The following is a 25831-nucleotide window of genomic DNA, read 5'->3' as shown; positions in this document are numbered from 1 at the left end:
CAGCCCTACAGTTGCGCTTACGACACTTTACGACAGGAATACCAGTCCGCTTGACGGCAGTTAACCACTTCCTTTCACGCAGGCGTCTTGTCCGGGTTTTAGCCCCAAGACACCGGCCTCTTTTTAAACCTTGGACGTGGGTCACATCGGCCACGGTAAGAAGACGAAGACGATATCTAAGACATTTAAAAGCGACTTCTTTTCACTGGCGTCTCTTGTTTGAACTTGAACAAAAGGGACGACAGTGCTGGCAGACGGTTAGCTTAGCCGAGCTAGCGCGGCCACCTGGCAGGATGACGGCCTAAGTGCTTTAAGCCTTAGCATCCACTCGGGAGAATTGTCTCTCAAATACTTTCATGTGCCCAATGTTGGCCTCAGGTTATATCATTTCAAAGCTTTCACGTCAAAGTTGATTTTGAAAGCTACCAGTGACACTAACATTGAATTGATGCTAAATAGGAAGCTAGCGAGTTCAGCTGGTGCTGCTCTCAGTTGACCACGAGCCCGGATGCTAAAGTCTGATATGACGCTTTTTCGTATTTTATACATCTTTATTTACAGTATGTAACATTTACATATAATCAAGAAATTAAAATGGTCAAAATATGTAGGGATGGCGTGGCGCAATGGGAGAGTAGCCGTGCGCAACCCGAGGGTCCCTGGTTCAAATCCCACCTACTACCAACCTCGTCACGTCCGTTGTGTCCTTGAGCAAGACACTTCACCCTTGCTCCTGATGGGTGCTGGTTAGCGCCTTGCATGGCAGCTCCCTCCATCAGTGTGTGAATGTGTGTGTGAATGGGTAAATGTGGAAGTATTGTCAAAGCGCTTCGCATTTATCATTTATAAATACAGAAACAATACAAAAACAGCACTAAACAGCGCCAGGGGGTTGGTAACTCAATAAAATAGAGCTGTCAATACAAAAACAGCACTTAACAGCGCCAGGGGGTTGTAAACTCATTAATATAGAGCTGGGCGATATGGCTTTTTTTTAATATCTCGATATTTTCAGGCCATGTCACGATATACATCTCGATATTTTGCCTTAGCCTGGAAGTAACACTTGATACATATAATCACACTAGTATGAGAATTGTGTGTGTCGACATTAAAACATTTTGTTCCTAATGCATTATTATATGCTCATTTTAAAGGCCTACTGAAATTAGATTTTCTTATTTAAACGGGGATAGCAGGTCCATTCTATGTGTCATACTTAATCATTTCGCAATATTGCCATATTTTTGCTAAAGGATTTAGTAGGGAACATCGACAATAAAGTTTGCAACTTTTAGGCGCTAATAAAAAAGCCTTGCCTGTACCGGAAGTAGCAGACGATGTGCGTGTGACGTCACCGGTGTGAGGGCTCCTCACATCCTCACATTGTTTTTAATGTGAGCCACCAGCAGCTAGAGCTATTTGGACCGAGAAAGCGACAATTTCCCCATTAGTTTGACCGGGGATGAAAGATTCGTGGATGAGGATAGTGAGAGAGAAAGACAAGAAAAAAAAAGGCAAGGACAGTGGGAGCGATTCAGATGTTTTTAGACACATTTACTAGGACAATTCTGGAAAATCCCTTATCTTCTTATTGTGTTACTAGGGTTGTAGTGAGATTATATGGTATCTGAAAGTCGGAGGGGTGTGGTGACCGCCAGTGTCTCCGGCAGGAGGAGGTAATAGTAAGCAGCAGTGGCATAACTACGGTAAGAGACGACTTATTACCACAATCTTCTCACCGAAACCTGCCGGTGATATGTGGTCGGGTACCATGTTCGCTTGACCGCTCTGTTCCATAGTAAAGCTTCACCTTCGGGAATTTTAAACAAGGAAACACCGGCTGTGTTTGTGTGGCTAAAGGCAACCGCAATACACCGTTTCCCACCTCCATCTTTCTACTTTGACTTCTCCATTATTAATTGAACAAATTGCAAAAGATTCAGCAACACAGATGTCCAGAATACTGTGTAATTATGCGATTAAAGCAGACTACTTATAGCTTGGATCGGGCTGGAAAAAAATGTCCGCTACCACCCGAGACGTCATAAGCACGCGTCATCATTCCGCAAATTTTTCAACAGGAAACTTTGCGGGAAATTTAAAATTGCAATTTAGTAAACTAAAAAGGCCGTTTTGGCATGTGTTGCAATGTTAAGATTTCATCATTGATATTTAAACTATCAGACTGTGTGGTCGGTAGTAGTGGCTTTCAGTAGGCCTTTAAACTTTCATGCAGAGAGGGAAACCACAATTAAGTCAGTTGACCAAAACTGAATTTATTAAACAGTTATTAAGCAGTGGCACAAACATTCATGTAATTTCAAAACAGAAAGTGGAAGATTGTCAGAGACATTTTAAAACAAATTGAGTGCACTTTTGTGCATGATGTCACTAAGATGACATATCAAAACAACACTAAATTAAAGTGCACTTTTTGTACAGAACGCCATTGCAATAGTTTAAAACTAATAAAGTGCACTTTTGTGCATGATGTCACACAAGATATTTGAATAACTGTCAAATAAAATGAACTGCATAATAGGAGATTAAACAGTGTATGTTCTTCACTGTGTGGTAGTTTACTGGTACGGACGTTATCTCCTTCTGTTGTTGACTGTTTCTTTCATACAGTGTTGATGTGGAAATGGTTGCCTCAGCATTTTGTTGGTGTGGCACCGAACGGAGATATTGACATGCGGACTTTCAAACAGTTACCCATGCCGCTACCTCTCTGCTCCACGAGGGCGTATACGCTTGTGGTGTATGTGAGAAGGAGCGCTTGTTTTATTGAGAAGAGACGAGAAAGAGTGAGAAACGCCTGTAGTGTAATGCCGGCAGTGAAATGCATCTGCGTGAGAACGTATACTCGCAAATCACAATATAGTAATTTTCTGTATCACACAGACAAACCAGCAACATATCGAGTATATCGATATATCGCCCAGCCCTAGAATAAAGTAACTATAATAGAATGCAAAATATATATATGTAACACAATGTAAAGCCATGGCCTTAAATTATTTAAATTTGGATCAAAGCTTCATAGTTTTCACAGCTGTTTTGGTTGTTAGAGGTAGAGAGTGTTTGTAAAGCAGTAAATCTTTTTTTAAAGGCACTAAAACAGGTAGGGTATTGAGAAACTTACATTTATGAATATAAAACTTAGCCAATAGTATAATGAGGTTGAAAAGGTAAATTTCCTTTTTAAAAATGTTTTTCATTCAGTGTAAATCCAAATAGCACATCTTTAAAACCAAGCAGAAATTTGTCATAAATATTGTCCAGGATAAAACGACAGATGCCCTGACATAGTGATCGAGTGCTTTCACAACTCCAAAACAGGTGATAAACAGTCTCTGGATGCATGTTACATACATAAGGTGCAGGTAACATCAATGTCCTTCCTGTATCTAACCATCACAGTAACAATGTTTGATTTAGAAAGAAATCTCTCTGATTTTGTTCGTAAGTAAATATCTGTTCGGAAGAGACCATGTTTTCCCCATCAGATGTCATTCACAACATTATTCCAGAGCGCAATTACATAGGCGACAGACACACAATCATATTGTAATAAGCTGCAGATTTTTCTGATCAAAACAAAATTTCCTCACAGGAGTGTCAAGTGGCTCATTCATAATTGTTACAGCAGAAAGAGGAAATTAGTATGCCCTGTACAACATAACAACACCTGATGTAATGGCATCAAATACAATAGCAAATTGTTAGGGAGTCACAGGTATCTTTCGGATGTCACACTTGTCTTAACATTGTCAATTTTTAACCACGTCATGTAAACGTCCACAACGGACTCCAGTTTAGATTACTGACAACAACCATTCTGAGTATTATGTTATTCGGTACAAACCTACATCTGTTGCATTCTATTACCATGGCCGGATAAGTGCATTTCATTAAGGTGCGCTACTGAAGAGAAAAAGTTCTGATCTTTGCCTGAGACACTATGTAACAAACGGCATGTGCGGCGCCACAAGACCACTCTATTTAACTTCCATGTGGTTTAATCCCATCTAAGGTCATGGCAAAGTTCAACGCGCCTGTGATCCAGGACAACCCGTCCGGTTGGGGTCCATGTGCCGTGCCAGAAAAGTTTAAAGACATGCCCTACCAGCCCTTCAGTAAAGGAGATCGTCTAGGAAAGGTCTGTTTTACCACACTACATGCCGTTTGTAATTGTTTGTTGTTTCACTCACAACGGTCTCTTGTGGTTGTCAGGTGGCCGACTGGACAGGAGCAACTTACCAGGACAAGAGATACACGAGTGAGTGAGGTGGATGACAAATTGCTAACTCTGTAGTTTGCTAGCGCAGTGTATCCCCACAGGACTGCAATCTATTTGTGATTTGGGGAATGATATAATTGTTGAATTTGCATAAATTGTAATGATACATTTGCATAAATTGTAATGATACATTTGCATAGAGTGGAAAATGGTTTTAATGATAACCGCAATAAAACTCCCAACGACTAGTGTAACAGTTTTAAAGTACCAGGATTGTGCAAAAAGTAGTTGATTTTTTTATGCTCAATCGTGTTTCATTGTATCCATCAAACCATATATCATTGTATTTCCAGTCCGCAAAGTATGTAAAAATACTGTCTAAACATCACAAAATTCCACAATTTCAGATGGCCATTTTGAATATTCAGCCCAGAATGTATTCGGCAATTTCCGTAAATCCGGGGTCAGATGACGTCACGGCGGGAACGCTTCTGCACTCTGATAATATCAGCAGATTAGTCATACTGGAAATATGCACACATTAGAAAGAGATGTGCTGTCAATCATTCATAATACCTATGGAAGACAATAATTTACATGTTTTTTTTGAATGCGTTCTAAGTCGTAAATAACTAAAATCTGCTAACACCGCTAACAGTGTCTGTAACACGGCAGTAGCAGCTAATCAAACAAAATAAAGTTATTGTAATGGATCCACTAGCTTGGGAAGCTAGATTTACAATACGCTAAAAAGACTCTTCAGAAACTGAAACAATACAAAAAAGATTGCCATTGTAAGCTAACATTTATTTTGAATATCATTTTTGTGGGTTACTTTTTTGGGGGAGGGGGGAAAAACATGTGACATGTTTCATTGTATTGCTGGACTGTATGCCAAAAATCAAATAAACAAAAAAAGAAAAAAAACAGACATGTGTAGCAAACATGTTAGCATATTAGCTAATTTTAACAACAACGTGATTACATTATGATAGCACGTACAAATATGCATGAAAACACTTCTACAGACATCACACAAGGGATAGTTTAGTATGTATGAATTGTTTTCCTGGTAGTTATATAGTAAAACATAATCGTTGCTTGGAGTAATGAAAAATCCTTATGAGCAGACATGCTGTGGACAGTTTTACTTCCGGTTCGAAGCAGAAATAGGAAGTACATTTTTAACCACCAGCACATGCAGTGAGCGAACTTGTCCAAAAGATGACACCATAGCACAGACATTTTCAGTGTCTCTGTCGGCGTATATGAAAAGTATTTGTTAAATACAAAACATTATCGCAATTATCAAATGAAAATATGTAAATTAACTGCACTGTTTATTAGTGTTCAAAACGTAGGAAAAAAAAGTGGCAGCTTTTATAGCGCAGAAAATATGGTACAAAGTCTCCAAGAAAGAAGCGCGTTATAAAATATCCAGTAACAAATGTGTCCGCAACATTCAATTTACTGCGTCATGGGCTTTAATCCACAAATTAGTAGGACTGCTGGGTGTGAACTAAAACCTATTAGCATGGGACTTTAAGTCAGCATAAGTCCATTTTAGTTGGTTAACGATAAGTTAGTGTTTTACATATCCACCACTGTTCTGCTTGACTCACTTCACGTGATCAAAACTTTTCTAACATTCCACACTACAAATTAATAAAAGTATATATGATTCCCGCTGATGTCAAATCTTAATAATAGCAGTCAATATTCAAGGCTCCAATATTGGTATCGTAGCTGAAGTGAAAAAGTTTTATCAGGACACCCCTAATTTAAAGGGCTTTGCGACCCCAAAAGGGACAAGTTGTAGAAAATGGGTGGCTGGTTAGTCGCTGAATATAGTGACAGAGTGGCTAAGTTGGCAACACGAATGTTCTTTCTTGCTTGGTTGTCTTGTTGTCTGGCTGACCAAGTGTGCTACATGTTTATGAGTACAAATGAACACACAGCTCCAAATCTATTAGAGCAGTCCAAATGTATCCATGGCGTATTGACATGATTACATGTTCCGTGTGTCCACAGACAAGTATTCCTCTCAGTTCGGTGGTGGGAGTCAGTATGCTTACTTCCATGAGGAAGACGAGACTAGCTTCCAGCTGGTGGACACGGCCAGGATGCAGAAGACGGCCTACCAGAAGAACCGCATGAGGTTTGCTCAGGTAAGAACGTGACTTATGACCTGATGCATCTGTGTTTGAGCTGGCCAACAGAACAGGATTGTGTTGGATTCAACAGAGGAACCTGCGCAGGGACAAAGACCGCAGGAACGTGACGCAGTTCAACATGCAGACGCTTCCTAAGAGCGCCAAGCAAAAGGAGAGGTGAGACCATTTCACCATGAACGCAAATCCACCAGACCAGTCCTCATTTGACCCGTCACACTTTCTTTATAGGGATCGCATGCGCCTGCAGAAGAAGTTCCAGAAGCAGTTTGGCGTCCGTCAGAAATGGGACCAAAAATCCCAGGTAGTAAAAAAGTTTAACTTGGCTATTACATGTCCCCAAATCAAAGTTTAAGGTGTCCATTTCAAAGTAAATATAATGTCAAAAATGTAATATACTAAGTGGTTTCTTTTTCCAGGCCCAGCTGAAGCCCAGAGATTCTTCTGTGGAGGTGCGCAGCGACTGGGAGGTAAAGGAGGAGATGGATTTCCCCAGACTCATGAAGATGCGATACATGGAAGTGGCCGATCCCGTTGATATGTGAGCTCATAGCCGCCGTTAAAGCCGTCCGCGCTGATGCCTGCTTACGCCATCCCGTCTCGTTTTCTTCTAGCGAGTGCTGCGGGGCCCTGGAGTACTACAACAAGGCTTTCGACCGCATCACCACTCGCAACGAGAAGTCGTTGAAGAGCATCAAGAGGATCTTCCACACGGTCACCACCACCGACGACCCCGTCATCCGCAAGGTGCGTAAACCACTATGTACGAGACCATGAACTCGTGTGTTGCGCCTAATGGTTTTTTGTTTGTGTGTGCAGCTGGCAAAGACTCAAGGTAATGTGTTTGCCACTGACGCCATTTTGGCCACGTTGATGTGCTGCACGCGGTCCGTCAACTCCTGGGACATCATCGTGCAGAGAGTCGGCAATAAGCTCTTTTTTGACAAGAGAGACAACTCTGACTTTGGTGAGGGGACATTTATGGAAAAATAATAATCAGAATTATTTTGATAAATATTGAAATCACAATTATTCATAATTTCCCAAAAGTATTTACCAAGTCAGCTGTTGCTGCTTTTTCAGGCTTCTGATGAAACAAAATGTGCGTGACAGCAGTTTTATGCGTTTGTGTGTAGACAGTTTTGAAACCACACTTGTTTGGATGGAAATCTTTTTCAACCCCAAATATGCATTTTTGAAACTCCATTTTAGTATGGCCAAGAGCTAATTTAAAGGAACGGATATAAATTGGGAACGAATAAGCGGGTAAAAAAAACCAATAGTGACAACCTTAAATCAACAATAGCAGTACTATACAACAATAAAATTAAGTTATTCCATAAAAAACGTTTTTAATTTTGTTTTATGCCTTTTACACTTATTTCACTGCCATAGTGTGTGATTTTTGTGCCATGAATAAAGTTAATATAATGTATAAATTCTCACATTTATTGGTACAGTACATCGTTGGACAGTTTTGACCAATATTTCAAATTAAAGCATAATATTTTTTGTAAATGTATCAATAAGTGCTTTATGTACGTTATGCCTGTCGGGGTGTTGGCAGTGGTGGCAGCGGCGTCAGTAGCGGCGATGACCAAGAAGAACGCGGAGTTGGACTATAATTACAACACTTTATGTACATATTTATATCCATATTTATATAATATTTACATATTTATATAATATGTAATTACAAGCTCCATTCACTGATAGAGACCCATTGCTTTTATGAGCGGTTGAGCGGGTCAAAAGCCGGGAAAAAAAATTAAAAATTGATTTTTGAATTTTTTTTATTTTTTATTTGTGACGGCCGTAATTCTTTCGTGGCGGGCCGCCACAAATAAATGAATGTGTGGGAAACCCTGTCCTACATCGAGTCGTTCACAAAAACATCAGTAGATGAGATCTGTCGTGGGTGTATGGATTGCTCCGGCTCTCTTTAGCTCCGTAGTTTAGTTGCTGTTTCATGTGGCTGTCTCCACATTTAAAAAAATAAAATAAATACGTTTTTTTGAACATGTTTCGGGGATGAATGAGTGGTATTGGACACATTATTTTCCAAACAAATGTTTCTTTCTCACAATGACATTTGGCTTACATTTGTGTCAAATTTCCTTAACAGCGGCTTCCGTTTTTTGGTTTATGTAACACCAACCGCAGAAATACTTAACTTTTTTTTTTTTAGTTAAGTAATCATTGATATAAGCATACTAGTGTTGTCAAATAAAAGTAACAACCATGGTGAGATCACAAACCTTTAGTAGATGTGGTGTTGTTTCGGCTCAAATGCTGAGTCATCTGTTTCATTGTTACAACCTCAGGAATTTGCATGCATGTTGGCACATTCATCGTTTTTTTCAATTACTTTTCTTATGTTTGTGAGAAGCCAAAATCTAAATTTGATTAACTGCCCAGCGCTAGTTTGTGTCACTGCTTGACATGTTCACATCTGTACCGCCTCCGCAGATCTGCTGACTGTGAGCGAGACCGCCAACGAACCGCCGCAGGATGAGGGAAACTCCTTCAACTCCCCTCGTAACCTTGCCATGGAGGCCACTTACATCAACCACAACTTCAGCCAGCAGTGCTTACGCATGGTGAGGACGCACATTGATGATAGTTTTTGATCACTTTTGAACATATTTGTGGTAAACAATAGGGTGGAGAGCAGTACAAGTTCCCCAACACGAACCCCTTTGTGGAGGAGGACATGGACAAGGGCGAGGTGGCGTCTGTTGCTTACAGGTGAGTTGGCAAACTTTTGTGGTCACCAAGAAGTTTGCAGGCACTCATTGTGATCCAACGCCCACTCGGCCACCAGGTACCGCCACTGGAAGTTGGGAGAAGACATCGACCTGATTGTCCGCTGTGAGCACGACGGTGTGATGACCGGCGCCAATGGAGAAGTGTCTTTTATTAACGTCAAGACCCTCAACGAATGGGATTCTAGGGTAGGAATGTTCAGATACATTTTTGTCATTGGAAATAATGCAAGTAGTTCCAGAGTCAAACTGGCCATAATGAAAGCATGTGTATTGGCTACTAGGGTTGGGTAATGTCGTCAAAATTTGATAAAAATTTTATACATTTGACAGACGAAGGAGCTGTTATTACTATCGTCATATCGTGATAATGCATGTTGATGATGCATTAGGGCTGGGCACAATTAACTTTTTCATATCATCTGATCTTGATTAATGTCACAATTATTATTTTTTTCAATTAAGGTGGACTGTCCCGTACAGGATTATAACAAGTACCGCATCACTACTGTTTACTACTGCAGCATCTTTTAACAGACATTTCCACCATGTTTGCTTTAGGTAATATAGGATAACAGCAGGCAACTGTCATTTTGTTTATATCTATATTTGTGTTTACTAGAGATGCAACTGTACAGTTAACCCACGCTACGGTTCCTATCTGATTTTAGAGCCACGGTTTTCCTTTTTAGGTACATTTTGTAGAGGTGAAGAGAACAACTTTTTCCCCTCAGTTATTTAGTTTTTTTTCTTGTCATCACACATTCCGGAGTAAACAAAGTATAATTGGTTTGAGTGGATACTTATATGAGTTTTATTTCAAGTTAGCATTTACTGAGCAGCACATTCAAATGGTAAGTTAATATTTGAAATCTTTGATTACTTGTATACATCAGTGCATCTTACCAGTGCTTTGGCAAACGGCAAGCTGTGACCCACTTTTTTGAGTTTTTCAAACTTATATTGTATGAAAGTAAATTAAAGTGCAGTTTGAATTTGAGGTACTGTAACATAATGTGCACCAACACATAAAACAAGATTAATGATGTCAGGAACAAAATGTTTTTTTTTTTAATGTATATATACTGGAGTACTGGTACTATTGTTTGTTACTCCAACAACAGGGACTACATTTTATATCAGAAGAGTAGAATCTTTGCACATACATGAACGATTGGTCTATGTGATGAATTTCACTTGATCAAACCTTTTCTAACATGACACGCTACATGATGATACAAGTATGTTTTATTTCTGCTCATATCGTATTGAATCAATATGGGTTTCAACCATTACTCAAGGGTCCAATATCATTATCAGATGTGAAAGGTTGTATCTGACCGCCCAAATAAAAATGAAGTTAGGTGAAAGTGTAAAAGGAAGTGATGATGAAGCTAGTTGTGTTTCTTTACAGTATTGTAACGGTGTGGACTGGCGCCAGAAGCTGGACTCTCAGAGAGGAGCTGTCCTGGCCACCGAGCTGAAGAACAACAGCTACAAACTGGCCCGCTGGACCTGCTGCGCCATGCTGGCCGGGTCCGAATACCTCAAGCTGGGGTGAGGATTTATTAGCGCTCTCAATTCAGGACAAAAACACAAGTGGTCTCAAATCTTGATGATGTCATTGCCGTCGCACCCTGCGCAGATACGTGTCTCGCTACCACGTCAAAGACTCTGCTCGTCACGTGGTTCTGGGCACCCAACAGTTCAAGCCTAACGAGTTTGCCAGCCAGATCAACCTGAGCATGGAGAATGCGTGGGGCATCCTGCGCTGCGTCATAGACATCTGCCGCAAGCTGGAGGAGGGAAAGTACCTCATCCTCAAAGACCCCAACAAGGTCAGTGCCCCCCGCCATTAGTGTACCACACACAGCCAGCGCCGCCTCTGATTGGTTCTTTGTGGGCCCGCAGCAAGTCATTCGGGTCTACAGCCTGCCTGACGGAACCTTCAGCTCTGATGAAGAGGAGGAGGAAGAGGAGGAAGAAGAGGAGGAGGAGGAAGAAGGTGAGCTGCTATTTGGTCGCCAGCCAACGCGTTGCCATGGAGACTAACTGGAGTCTTTGCTTTTGATTCTAGATGAGGAGAACTAAAATGGGGCGTTCTGGTGACCAGATAACGTGACACACACACACACACTCAATAAAAGAGACAATGTGCCACAAGCTTTCTTATTGAATATTTTTGTGTCAAACTCACTGCAGGCCATCAGGCAGAGCATTACATCTAAAGTCTCCAAAACCTGAAAGTGTCCTGAGTGCTTACTGCATGTGATCCAAGCTTCCTAAACACACAGTACAGTATAGTTGAGATGGACCGAATGTGCACTTTGACATATCTGTATCAACCTTCTTTTTTTCCCCTAAATACAACCTGACTACATCAGCAGATACTATATATACACATATGATACCATTATTTAGTTAAAAATACAAATAGTGAAGTAGTTTGTAATGCCCTGCATGAGTAAAGTTCCCCTTTTTAAATTAATTTAACAATAACAATTACTCTTTGTCAATAATTCTCTCCAAGTATGACTCGATATCTAACAGAGCATTTATTTGAGTTCTTGTGGGAATTCTTCATGGTCTGCTCAGCTGCTTTCAAAGTGGCCCTCACGCATCCACGTTCCCCTTCACCTCCTTCCTGCCGTGCTGGTCGCCTACAATACGCCTTTTCTGCTTGCCTGTCAAAACTTTCATATTTTTGCTGGGAAATCCAGTTTTTGTCCGTCTTTCCTGGATTCTTCCCGTTCCGGTTTAGTTTGTTTTGGCAAATGCAGCAATTGAGGCACTCTACAAGCCGCCTTCCGCAACACTCTTGAGCGTTGTCAGATTAAAAGAGCGCCATGAGTTTCATTTTCCGTGGTCCAATCAAATAACGCGACAGAAAATATATTTCTGCCAAAAATCCAATTTTGGGGTAATTATCGTGACAAATGGGAGATTATCAAACAAGTAAAGAACGGCAGGCAGCAGCTCACACATTCTCATACTTTGTGACATCCAGGAAGAAATTGTCGGCCAGCTTGAAAAATGTCAACTATAAACTACGTTAGGGAGTCAAACTTTTTTTTTAAGGTACCTCATGAAGAAACATTACAATGTATTAAATCCATAGACTGTTATAAAATAGAGTAGAGGCCGAGTTATTGTGATGTAGAGAAATAACATTTTTTGCAAATTTTCCCAGGAGATTTACCATATTTTGAAATGCAAATTTGATGCTCCTTTTAGACACACGTAATAAAGGTGTTTGCAAAAATCCCCTGATGTTTTTTGCTGCTAAATTAACCACATTAGCGCCACATAAAACATTAAAGGCCTACTGAAATGAGATGTTCTTTTTTAAACGGGAATAGCAGGTCCATTCTATGTGTCATACTTGATCATTTCGCGATATTGCCATATTTTTGCTGAAAGGATTTAGTAGAGAACATCGATAAAGTTCGCAACTTTTGGTCGCTAATAGAAAAGCCCTGCCTTTTCCGGATGTATGTGCGCGTGATGTCACGATTTGCAGGGCTCCACACATATTCACATTGTTTTTTATGGGAGCTACCAGCAGTAAGAGCAATTCGGACCGATAAAGCTACAATTTCCCCATTTATATGAGCGAGGATGAAAGATTTGTGATTTAGGATATTGATAGTGAAGGACTAGGGGGGAAAAAAGCGACGGCTGTGAGTTTTTCAGATGTAACTAGACACATTTGCTAGGATAATTCTGGAAGAGCCCTTATCTGCTTATTGTTTTAATAGTGTTTTAGTGAGATTTTAAAGATTGTAAAGGATACCTCGAGGTCGGATGGCTGCAGTGAACACGAAGTGTCTCAGTGAGAAGCCGAGCTCACAGCTGTCTTTTAAACAGCTGCTGCAGGACGACGAATAATCCAATGATTTGTCCGGTAAGATATATATCACAATTTCCCCATCCAAAAACATGCTGGTTGACGTAGAGAAAACATGTTCGCTTGACTGTTCTGTGTTAAAGCTTCACAACAAACAAAAAAACACCGGCTGTGTCTCGATGCTAAAAACAGCTGCAATCCACCGCTTTCCACCAACAGCATTGTTCTGTATAGTCTCCATTATTAAATTAATAAATTGCAAAAGATTCAGCAACACAGATGTCCAAAATACTGTGTAATTATGCGGTTAAAGCAGACTACTTTTAGCCGCGAGTGGTGCAGCTGCTAATATTTCCTAACAGTCCGTGACGTCACGCGTAAGCGTCATTTCGGGACGTTCTCAACAAGAAACTTGCAGAAAATTTAAAACTGCCATTTAGTAAACTAAAAAGGCCACATTGGCATGTGTTGCAATGTTAATATTTCATCATTGATGTATAAACTATCAGACTGCGTGGTCGGTAGTAGTGGGTTTCAGTAGGCCTTTAAGTCACTACTACATTCCCTAAAAAATAATGTTAAAACAACTTAGAGCCTTTTCCAGCTGTTTACTGATACACTCCATCCATCCATTGTCTACTGCTTATTACCTTTTGGGGTCGCGGGGGGTGCTCGTACCTATCTCAGCTACAATCGGGCGGAAGGCGGCGTACACCCTGGACAAGTCGCTATCTCAGCTTAGGGCCAACACAGATAAGACAACATTCACACTCACATTCACACCAGGGACCATTTAGTGTTGCCAATATACTATTTATGTTTAAATTACTTTTACTGCAAATGAGTATCGGCTACAATTATAGGTTATCGGCCTCCCTGACTACTAGTTATTAGTATTGGCCCAAAAAGAACACATTGGTCGATCTTTACTGTATTGTGTGTCCTGGATGAGTACTGCACTCAAAACTCAGCACGATTGTGAAGTTTGTGTGACTTTTCACTCATATTTTTCAAGGCCGTAGAAGGTTTTTTTTTAATTGTCTGAGCAGTAGAACTATTACCTGACTCGTTAGGACAAGTTCTCCCTGTGTCTAGCATGTTTGCTACTGAATGACACAATGTTGCCTATCTTCCTCCTCTCGGTGGTAAAACTCTGCCTCTATCAAGGCCTGATCCTCCATGGATGCCAAGCCTTAGACCAACGAGTCTGACATCCTCTGCCAAGCGTCCATCTCCTGGCGCCATAGGGTGCTTCTTGCTCGGATGAAACGGGACACTTAAGTGTGGCATCCTTGGACGAGAGCGATGCTGATCCGCTTTGAGCTGAACTCTCGCGGCTGTGTTGGAGCCACTATGGATTGAACTTTCACAGTATCATGTTAGACCCGCTCGACATCCATTGCTTTCGGTCCCCTAGAGGGGGGGGGGGTTGCCCACATCTGAGGTCCTCTCCAAGGTTTCTCATAGTCAGCATTGTCACTGGCGTCCCACTGGATGTGAATTCTCCCTGCCCACTGGGTGTGAGTTTTCCTTGCCCTTTTGTGGGTTCTTCCAAGGATGTTGTAGTCGTAATGATTTGTACAGTCCTTTGAGACATTTGTGATTTGGGGCTATATAAATAAACATTGATTGATTGATTGATTGATGTCCATGCAAATGATGAAGATGTCGATGCCGATGAAGACCCCGTTGAGCGGGATGAGGCTGGCCTTGGCCGTGCGTGACGCAAGCAGGAACCCTCTGGTGGTCGCCTGACTCACTTTGTTGACGTCCGCCACCATCTTGTGGACATTTCGAAAAGCTTTTCCACCCTGGACCACCACTTTGCCGACCCTCGTAATCACTCTGTGGTTGTTGAGCAGCCTAGAAGGGATGGCGGCGTCCGTCTCACAAAGAACTTCGCTGACAGCCGCGTTCAGTTGACCTGCTTCACTAGTGGCATCTTCCAGACACTTGACTTCCTCCATGAAGCTCTCAAACGCCTCATTGGCATTCTTATTGTGTCTCTGGTTGACTCTGATACCTGTGGCCGAAACCACGGCACAGTTGACCCAAGCGGAGAGTCCGAGGTCCAGCGCGGCCATGCTCAAAGTCAGAGATGTCCCGGCAGAAAAGGGGGACAATGCAAGACCGGCGATGGACAGCGCGCCGCTGACCACGCCCACCGAGTTGCCCACAACGCTGGAGATTTTTTGGGCTTTGTTCATCCTGACCAACTCCAGGGCGCACTGGTCCAGTTGGTTCAGAAGCTGAAGCATCCTGGGACGCCGTTGGCTGAACTCCATGATGAAGCGACGACTGGCCTCGTCCTGCAGCATGAAGACCAGCCGGAAGTTGGCGTCCTTCCTGAATGGCAGGACAAGGAAAAGAATGGTGTGTGGAATCCAGTGTTTCCTACAGGTCAGGCATCTATTTGTGGTGGTGTGGTCGGGAGGGGGGGGCGGCGGCGGCGGCGATGACCAAGAAGAACGCGGAGTTGGAATATAATTACAACATTTTGTGTACATATTTATATACATATTTATATAATATTTACATATTTATATATCATGTAACTACAAGCTCCATTCACAGACAGAGTCCCATTGCTTTTATGAGCGGTCGAGCGAGTCAAAAGCTGAAAAAAATATATATATAATATATTTTTATTTATTTTTAATTTTTATTAGTGGCGGCCGGAATTCTTTCGTGGCGGGCCGCCACAAATAAATGAATGTGTGGGAAACTCTGGTGGAATCCATCTGTTTTTATACGTTACCTGAGGTGGTCACGGGTGGTGATGTGGTGAAGCGTCCTCTGGTCTGCAGACACGTCCACTAGGAGCTCCACTCCTAGGTCCAACGTCATCTTCAGGGCCATGTTGAGACAGAAGTTGCTGAAAGAAACGCACGCACACATTTAATGTTTAATTTCAGAGTTTCTATCTTAGTTTTTGCCGCATCCATCGCTTAAAGCGTGAGAGAAGACTGCACCGACTTGATACGTCCGAAAGAGATGATACAATATTATTTGCTCACAGATGCTACCTGTTGGTTGTTTGAGCGGACTGTGACTAGTCCTGGATAGTCCCACACAGGATTCTCACAGAAATGAGGCAAAAATACAAGCTTACATGTAAACGTACTTTTTGTTCAATAAGAGACACATGCTGAGTGCAGTCTGGACGTATTTGTCCAACACGTAGATCAGCACCTGCACGTTGTCCAGCGCAGGCAGGAAGAAGACTTTTGCGTCTCTCTTAAACGCGATGGCGAGCGGGCAGGCCCGACACGCTGTTCCGATAGCGAGCTCCACGTCACCGCAGCTGACGCCGTCGGGCGTTTTGAACAACTCGTCCTTGTAGACGTGCGGTGTGGTGACCGCCAGCCTCTCCACCGCCTCCACAAAGACCTCCAGTTCCTCCAGGCCGAGCGTGACGTCCGTCAGCACCTCCGCCAGCTCGTCCAGCGCAACTCGCCTGCTCTCCGGAGCCATGTTGCTCTTGGCGTAGGCCATCACGTCCTTGCTGAGCTTCAGCTGCACTCTCTTGCTGATGTCCATCATAGTGTTTAACTCATTGTCCCGCCTCAGGGTCCATTCGGACAGACTTTTGCAGAATCGTCCCACTGTGGCCATGAGGAGGAGCGTGTCTGAGGCATAGCGGGTCAAGGCCTCATGCAGCGATGCTCTGGAAGACATTCAGCAAGTCCTTAACGTCACTGGTCTTTCACAGGAGTACCCAGGGACGTGTGTTGGCTGCATCAAGGTTAGTCTTTAAAGAAGTTAATGCAACATTTTAAAAATGTGGTTTAATAGTTTTTTAATTCAAGGCTGTCCAAACCTTTTTCACTGAAGAATTAAAACTTGCGGTGGTCCATCCATCCATCCATTTTCTACCGCTTATTTCCTTTTGGCGGCGCTGGCGCCTATCTCAGCTACAATCGGGCGGAAGACGACGTACACCCTGGTCAAGTGGCCACCTCATCGCAGGGCCAACACAGATAGACAGACAACATTCACACACTAGGGTCAATTTAGTGTTGCCAATCAACTTATCCACAGGTCATTTTGTTATTTTTCATTTTTAAAGCCAATAAAATATATATATATTTTTTTTAATCCTTAGGGCACCCCTCTAGTTTGGTCCCAGGGACCTGTAAGGGTCTCAGCCATAAAAATGTAAATCATAAGTCATTTGTAATGGTTTTATTATTCAATGCTAAATCTCTGGATCAACTTCAGTTTTATCTGTCGATATGAATATATATATATTTTTAAGGTAAATGCTGTTTTTGTCAGTCATAAGATATATATATATATATGTATGTATGTATGTACAGTATGCGTATGTATGTATGTACAGTATGTATATAAATATGTATGTAAGTATATATACACGTGTGTGTATGTATGTATATATATATATGTACATATATGTATGTGTGTATATATACACACACCTTTCTGGCCTGATATATATATAAATGTGTGTGTGTTTATATATAAATATGTATATATATATATATATATATATATATATGTATATATATATATATATATATATATACATATATATATACATATATATATTTTTGGGGGGGGGGGATATATATATATATATCCCCAAAAAATATGAAATATTTGATGTGGTTAATTAGTCTCAAATAGCTCAATAATTCATAACACTATTAATTTTCTTTTTTTCTTAATCCCACAAAATTTCTTATGGATCCAAAAGTGTCCCACTCATAAAAGTGTTAAATATAAATCACACATTTTTTTGGCACTATTAAAACTTAAATATCTCGGATTAACGAGAATCGATCGCAGATAAGTAATCTGTGCGTTAAGTATACGTTTTTATTATTATTTTTATTTGTTTTATGCCCTTCGTCATAATGGAATTTATTTTTATCTGGCAACACCCAAAATATAAAATACTTTCCCCAAAAACTGGAATAATTAATGTGGATTAATTGGAGCCTTGAATAGATCAATAAATGTTGACTATAATTCATTATTTTGTTAGCAATGACAGCTGTAAAGAGTTATTGTGGTATTTGAGTCGACATTTGAACTTTTTGTTGTTACATTTTACCTCTCTTCTATTCCATTTGCATATATATTTTTGTGTCATAGTGTCAACTTCAAATCTATCTTTTGATTATAAGTTTTTGTTTATTTATTATAATATAATTTGTTTGTTTTATGGCCTTTTTTAGAGAAAACGTTGTTGTTATGGCAGACACAAAATATGTGATGTTTTCCTTCCAAAGATATTTCTAAGGGGAATATTTGATGTGAAGTAATTGAACCTGGAATAGATCATGATCATTTTTATGTTTTATTTTTGAGCAATGACAGTTCTAAAGAGAAAAAAAGCCTGCATGGCAGTTTTGTGTTATTAGAGTCATCATTGCAACTTTGTATTATCTTTTATTCCACTTTTTTTAAATGTTTTTTTGTTTTTCATAGTGTTTTGAGAATGTGCTGCGGGCCGTTGAAAAATTAGCAGCTTGCCGCAAATGGCCCCCGGGCCGCATTTTGGACACCCCTGGTCTGGTGTTTCTTAATGCCAGAAAGTTGCCATTGAAATCGACTGTAGTTTTATGTCAGGTTGTACAAAATCAAACAAGTGAATGAACATCCTCCACGTTTGCTGATTCCTACATTTTTGCCAGGGCTTGAAGAATGTCAACACAAGTACTTATGTCAATCTGTGACGTCACAAATGGTCACTATCTAAAAAAGAAGAAGAAAACAGAATTCAAAAGCATCCAAAACTGCGTGCGAGTTCACACCAAATGTGTGAACTTTATGATTTTACATGTTTTAACACGAGCACCCCAACATAAGTCAGAAAAAATGAAAATCCTCCTACTTGAATCTGTTGTAAGTGAAGTACAATTGAAGAGCTCCTTTTACACACGAGTCAAATAGATACAACATCATGTTGACTAAATACAAAGATTCGGTAATAAAATGAGAGATTTACCTTAATGCACACATGTCTGTAGCATCAAGTGGATCCAGAGTAGTTACATGCTGCTCTTGTTGGATCTTAAACTTAAACAAAGAGGGGAAAGTACTTTTACTGAAGGCACCGCCAGCAGCGTGTTTACTTCTGTGCACTCTATATGACGGTCTCACTACACACAGTAAGCCATGAATGGATATACAAACATGAGTACCTATATTGTAGGTACAATATCAGCACTTTGAGCTCCTTTAATGTCAAAGATCCGCCATAATTAAACAACAAATTATAAATGAGATTTGACAAAAGTGTCATCTGGATTCAAATTCACCCAAACTTTAGTTGGCTTTGGTTTTGTCTCAACAATCATATCTCCATCTTATTTAAAAAAAAAAAAAAACAGTTGTGAAATTTGTCAATAAAAACAGAATACAATATTTAGCAAATCCTTTTCAACATATATTCAATTGAATTGACTGCAAAGACAAGATATTAAATGTTCAAACTGAGAAGCTTTTTTTTTTTGTAAATTATCATCAATTAAGAATTTAATGGCAGCAACACACTGCAAAACATTTGGCACATGGGCATTTTTACCACTGTGTTACATAAACTTTCCTCTAACAACACTCAGTAAACGTTTGGGAACTGAGGAGATCAATTTTTGAAGCTTTTCAGGTGGAATTCTTTCCCATTCTCGCTTGATGTACAGCTTAAGTTGTTCAACAGTCCGGGGTCTCTGTTGTGGTATTTATTACTTCATATTGCACCACACATTTTCAATAGGAGACAGGTCTGGACTACAGGCAGGCCAGTCTAGTACCCACACTCATTTACTATGAAGCCACGCTGTTGTAACACGTGGCATGGCATTGATGAAATAAGCAGGGGCGTCCATGATAACGTTGCTTGAATGGCAACATATGTTGCGCCAAAAACTGTATGTACCTTTCAGCATGAATGGTGCCTTCACAGATGTGTAAGTTACCCAAGCGTTGGGCACTAATACACCCCCATACCATCACAGATGCTGGCTTTTGAACTTGGCACCGATAACAATCCAGATGACTCTTTTCCTCTTTGTTCCGGAGGACACGATGTCCACAGTCTCCAAAAACAATTTGAAATGTGGACTGGTCAGACAACAACAATTTTCCATTTTGCATCAGTCTATCTTAGATGAGCTCAGGCCCAGCGAAGCCGGCGGCGTTTCTGGGTGTTGTTGATAAAGGGCTTTCGCTTTGCAGAGTACAGTTTTAACTTGCATTTAGTGATGTAGCGACAAACTGTAGTTACTGACGATGGTTTTCTGAAATGTTCCTGAGCCCATGTGGTGATATCCTTTACACCAGTGGTTCCCAAAGTGGGCGGTACCGCTCCCCTGGGGGCGGTGGAAAGATCTGGGGGGGCGGTGAGGAAGAAGGGGGCGGCAGTCCGAAGTCGAAGTCAGAAGTTCGAACGTTTGTTTGACGATTTGTACACAACACGTGCAGCAGGACGAGTCAGTGGACGACGCATCAGGGTCCGGTTACCACACGCCGCTCTGGCCCAGTCAGATCCGACAGCATAGACTACAAAAGCAAAAGCTCAGGTTTGTAATTTCAAGCTTGTAATGTTCAGAATTTTCATATCAAGATTTTTGGTTACAAAAAAAAATCTCTGACTGCTATCAAGTGCTGTGGAACAGGGTCAAGATGTACTTTATTGCCTTCCCAACATCATATTTAGTAGAACGGGGCTTCAGTGCAGTCGCCTTGCTTCTTTCCAAGCAAAGAAACCGACTGAAAATTACTGACTGCGGGGATCTACGGCTTCTTCTTAGTGAGTTCCAGCCTGATGTTGAGAAGCCTATGTCCCTGCACCAAGCACATCCATCCCATTAATATTAAGTGTGAGACAATGAAGGTTACTGGTGGAATGTTTATTTACCATTCTATGTTGCTGAAACAGTTAAAACTGCTAAAAAATAAATTGGTTTACTACATTGGGTTTTATTTGTGAAATACACATTTGTGTTTAACCTTTCTCTTTTCAAATTGCAGCATACCAAATATCAAGAAAGAAGTGTTTGTTTCCATATGTGTCTGGGTGTGGGGGGGGGGGGCGGGGGGGGGCGCTAGGAATTCACTGGGGAGCCAAGGGGGCGCCAGCCTGCAAAAGTTTGGGAACCATTGCTTTACACGGTGATGTAGATTTTTGATGCAGTAATGCCTGAGAGATCGAAGGTCCGTAATATTGCTTGCGTGCAGTGATTTCTCCAGATTCTCTGAACATTTTGATGATACTATGGACCTTAGATGGTGAAATCCCTAAATTTCTTGCAATAGCTTGTTGAGAAATGTTGTTCTTAAACTGTTTGAATATTTGCTCACACATTCGTTGACAAAGTGGTGACCCTCGCCCCATCCTTGTTTGTGAATGACTGAGCATTTTATGGAAGCTGCTTTTATACCCAATCATGGCGCCCACCCGTTCCCAATTAGGCTGTTCACCTGTGGGATGTTCATAATAAGTGTTTGGTGAGCATTCCTCAACTTTCCCAGTCTTTTTTGCCACTTGTGCCAACTTTTCTGAAACATGTTGCAGTCATCAAATTTCAAATTAGTTAATATTTGTAAAAAAATAACAAAGTATCTCAGTTTGAACGTTAAATATCTTGTTTTTTGCAGTTTATTCAATTGAATATAAGTTTAAAAGTATTTGCAAATCATTGTATTCTGTTTTTATTTACCACTTACACAACGTGCCAACTTCCCTGGTTTTGGGTTCTGTAAATTTTAATAAAATACTGTATTTTTAACTCACCCCATATTGTTGATTTCAGAGGAATTTGCTACATAATTTTTCAAATGGTCAAAAATATTGGCAGTCAAATGCTAATGATAGTGTAAAATAAAGTAGAAAGATGGACATTTGAAAAAAGGGAAGTATAATAGTTTTATTAATATGGTCATGTAAATGACCAAGTAATTATAGGCTCTACAAATAAGTCAGGGCTATATATTGAATTTGAATTTTTGTTCTATATCTTTTTTTATATTTTATTTTTTAAATTTATAGAACGCATTTCGTGCGAATGTGCTTTAAAGAAATTTTCAAGATGGCAAACATAAAATAATCATAATTGAAATTGAAATGATAAAATCCATCCATCCATCCATCTTCTTCCTTTTATCCGAGGTCGGGTCGCGGGGGCAGCAGCCTAAGCAGGGAAGCCCAGACTTCCCTCTCCCCAGCCACTTCGTCCAGCTCTTCCTGGGGAATCCCTAGGCATTCCCAGGCCAGCCGGGAGACATAGTCTTCCCTACGTGTCCTGGGTCTTCCCTGTGGCCTCCAACCGGTTGGACGTGGCCTAAACACCTCCCTAGGGAGGCGTTCGGGTGGCATCCTGACCAGATGCCCGAACCACCTCATCTGGCTCCTCTCGATGTGGAGGAGCAGCGGCTTTACTTTGAGTTCCTCCCGGATGGCAGAGCTTCTCACCCTATCTCTAAGGGAAATCATTAAATATAATCAATAAATCATAGTTTATATTAAAATTAAACTGTGGAATGAATACTATATTAATACTACAAACTCTCAAAAAAAAATTAAAATGGTGATAATATTCAATAATGTATTTCTTAATAATACCTTACAACTCTTAAAAAAACAGGATTATCTTAAACTGTCCCAAAAAATTTTTTTTTGTAAACTACTTGTTTTTACTCTAATAGATCAACAAATATTCTATAAAAATCTCCTAACCCTATTTTATTGTGTTTTTAGTATGATTGACTTTCTCAAACCACTGTTGCACAATATTTTCAGTCATCGACCTGCACTTGCATATAAATGGGTGAAAAATATATATTTGGTAACTATTAGTAATAAAACATTTTTCAGGTTTTAAAAAGTGTAATGGAGGTAGTACCGTATGTAGGGTAATTTGTGTCTTTATTACGAAAGCCTTTCTTGGATACCAAATTCATACAACTGAATTTTTTTGTATCAAAATATGCTGACAATTAAATTGAACAAAAAAATGTGTGCATAATTGGTATGTTTTAAAAGTCAATGTATAAAAATTCAGTGTAAAAAAAAAAAAATTGCAGAAATTTTAAGTGACTTCAAACTTGACACCTCATTGACCGGTTCTGGGACAGGATTGATTGCTTCAGTCTTGACTTTTGAAGCAACACATTTTTTAAGAAAAAATGTGGTTACAATTGTTTTTATTCAAATAAAATTTGGGGAGAATTTAATGTAAACTGTCCAGTTTACAAAATTAAACTGCAAAAAAATCGAGTTGATCGATTGATTGATTGAAACGTTTATTAGTAGATTGCACAGTACAGTACATATTCCGTACAATTCACCATTAAATAGTAACGCCTGAATAAGTTTTTCAACTTCTTTAAGTAGGGGTTCACGTTAATCAATTCATAGTAAATTAGTTATATTAGTTACATTAATTCAGTGTCAAAAAAGCTTTTGTAATAAAGACACAAAATAACCTCCAAAAAAATGATGCTTAAAGGCCTACTGAAACCCACTACTACCCACCACGCAGTCTGATAGTCTATATATCAATGATGAAATATTAACATTGCAACACATGCCTATACGGCCGGTTTAGTTTATTAAATTACAATTTTATATTTCCCGTGGAGTTTCTTGTTGAAAACTGTCAGGAAATATTAGCGCTGCACCACTAGCGGCTAAAAGTCGTCTGCTTTAATCGCATAATTACACGGTATTCTGGACAACTGTGTTGCTAAATCTTTTGCAATCCGTTCATTTAATAATGGAGACTATACAGAACAATGCTGTTGGTGGAAAGCGGTGTATTGCAGCTGTCTTTAGCACTGAGACACAGCCGGTGTTTCTTTGTTTGTTGTGAAGCAGAGCGGTCAAGCGAACATGTTTTCTCTACGTCAACCAGCATGTTTTTGGATGGGAACATTGTGATATATATCTTACCGGAGACATAATTGGAATATTCGTCATCCTGCAGCAGCTGTCGAAAAAGGCAGCTGAGAGCTTGGCTCCTCGGCTTCTCTCTGAGACACTGCGTGTTCACCGCAGCCATCCGACCTCGAGGTATGTCTTTACAATCTCACTAGAACACTATTAAAACAATAAGCAGATAAGGGATCTTCCAGAATTATCCAAGTAAATGTGTCTATCTACATCTGAAACGCTCACACTGCCGCCGCCCGGAGCCGCTGCTTTTTTTTTCTCTTTCTTTTATTTATTTATTTTCTTGTCCTTCACTATCAGTATCCTAATTCACGAATCTTTCATCCTCGCTGAAATTAATGGGAAAATTGTGGTTTTCTCGGTCCGAATTGCTCTTACTGCTGGTGGCTCCCATTATAAACAATGTGAATATGTGAGGAGCCCTGCAACTCGTGACGTCACGCGCACATACTTCCGGTAAAGGCAGGGCTTTTTTATTAGCGACCAAAAGTTGCGAACTTTATCGTGGATGTTCTCTACTAAATCCTTTCAGCAAAAATATGCCAATATCGCGAAATGATCAAGTATGACACATAGAATGGACCTGCTAGCCCTGTTTAAATAAGAAAATCTAATTTCAGTAGGCCTTTAAGGCCCCAATTTAGCCAGTGGCGGCCCAGGACCTACATTTCTCTGCTATTTCATGACTGTCTGGCTGTGATGACGACACTTGTCCAGCAGAGGGAGATAGAGTGCAACTAAAGCGGGCGCTGTCCTTTCAGCACCAAACGAACTCGTTTGTGGAGTTTGGACATGGCCGCACATGACTGATGGATGTTTTCTCTTTCAGGTACTCGTCAGTCGAGGTCACGTGATCTGGATTTCTCCACGAAGTTCAGCTTTTAATTGAAATGTTACATATGGATTTGAAAAAAATAAAATAAAATAAAAAGCTATGATGTGAAGGAGACGCGGGGAAATGCGCCAATCTCAACTATGGTCGTCGGAAGAGCAGCCCCCCTCCACCCCCACACCCCTTCTGCCCCGCCCCCTCGGCTCTCACCAAGCCAATTAAAATTGTTGAACATTTTGCCAGCAGAGATCCTCCATTGCTGCAGCGGAGGCGCGCGCACGCGCCGTGGCCCCTCTTTGCAAGCAGGCTGCAGAGTGGACAGATGTAGGTGTAGATGTAGATGTAGATGTAGATGTAGATGTACATCTGCTCCACATGCGTCTCCATGCTGACAGCCTCTGACGCGGCAGCTGCAGCAGAAGAAGAAGAAAAAGAAGAAGAAGAGGAGGAGGAGGGAGGGAGGGAACAAGAAGGGCTTCATCAACACTGGCGGGAACCTCCTGGCGGCTTCGTGGATATTCCCGCGGCGACCACAGCCTCACTGGCGGGAAACGACGAGAAGGAGAAGAAGAAGAAGACGCGCCGACTCCTCGTCCTCCTCCTGGCCGCTCCATGTCGAGTGATGGTCGGCCGGCCTTGCTGGAAGCCCCCCGCTGCCTGTGGATCGTCGACGAGGGACGCAGACCCCCACTCCCGGCGGAAATCTAGCGGCAGCAGAGACCCTTATGGAAAGTGGGGATCAGAATTTTAGAAAGAAGCGCGGGAGAAAAAAAATAGCCTAACGCTTTATTTTGGGGGGTTTGTAGTGAAATTGTAATTTTGTCCCGCCTGGACTTGAGAGATTTATTATCTGCAAAGGAAGATCTTCATCCTCCTCCTCCTCCTCCTCTTCGGTGCTCCTCATCCCGACGCCACCATCAGGCTCCTGGCGCCTCCTCCTCCTCCTCCTTCTCCCCCCTCCTGGCGGTCCGCGTTGTCCCGCTTTTTCGCCTTGTTGTGGTCCCGCAAATTTTCAAATATTTACTTCCTGTACATCAAACGGAAAGGGGGTC

At 41.0% G+C, this 25831-nt stretch overlaps 2 protein-coding genes across 2 annotated transcripts; one reads left to right on the top strand and one right to left on the bottom strand.

Moving 5' to 3' along the window:
- Nucleotides 1–11345, top strand: eif3d (eukaryotic translation initiation factor 3, subunit D). The gene is made up of 16 exons (XM_061905639.1): nucleotides 1–155; nucleotides 4040–4165; nucleotides 4240–4285; nucleotides 6278–6414; nucleotides 6491–6576; nucleotides 6649–6721; nucleotides 6837–6958; nucleotides 7032–7164; nucleotides 7237–7384; nucleotides 8887–9017; nucleotides 9080–9165; nucleotides 9242–9371; nucleotides 10597–10739; nucleotides 10828–11020; nucleotides 11094–11187; nucleotides 11260–11345. The coding sequence occupies exons 2-16, from the start codon at nucleotides 4043–4045 to the stop codon at nucleotides 11271–11273; spliced, it is 1659 nt and encodes a 552-aa protein (XP_061761623.1). The 5' UTR covers nucleotides 1–155; nucleotides 4040–4042; the 3' UTR covers nucleotides 11274–11345.
- A 2787-nt stretch (nucleotides 11346–14132) lies between these two features.
- apol (apolipoprotein L) lies at nucleotides 14133–25683 on the bottom strand. Its single transcript, XM_061906233.1, is given in 7 exon segments — nucleotides 14133–14340; nucleotides 14677–15375; nucleotides 15788–15904; nucleotides 16154–16696; nucleotides 24961–25189; nucleotides 25322–25501; nucleotides 25608–25683. Coding segments are annotated over 7 exon segments (2052 nt in total).
- Nucleotides 25684–25831: the final 148 nt, after the last annotated feature.

This window comes from Nerophis ophidion, linkage group LG07 (genome assembly GCF_033978795.1).
Source record: "Nerophis ophidion isolate RoL-2023_Sa linkage group LG07, RoL_Noph_v1.0, whole genome shotgun sequence".
Lineage (NCBI taxonomy): Eukaryota > Metazoa > Chordata > Actinopteri > Syngnathiformes > Syngnathidae > Nerophis > Nerophis ophidion.
The sequence above is the reverse complement of the archived record's forward strand: the minus strand, read 5'-3'. Positions and strand labels throughout refer to the sequence as shown.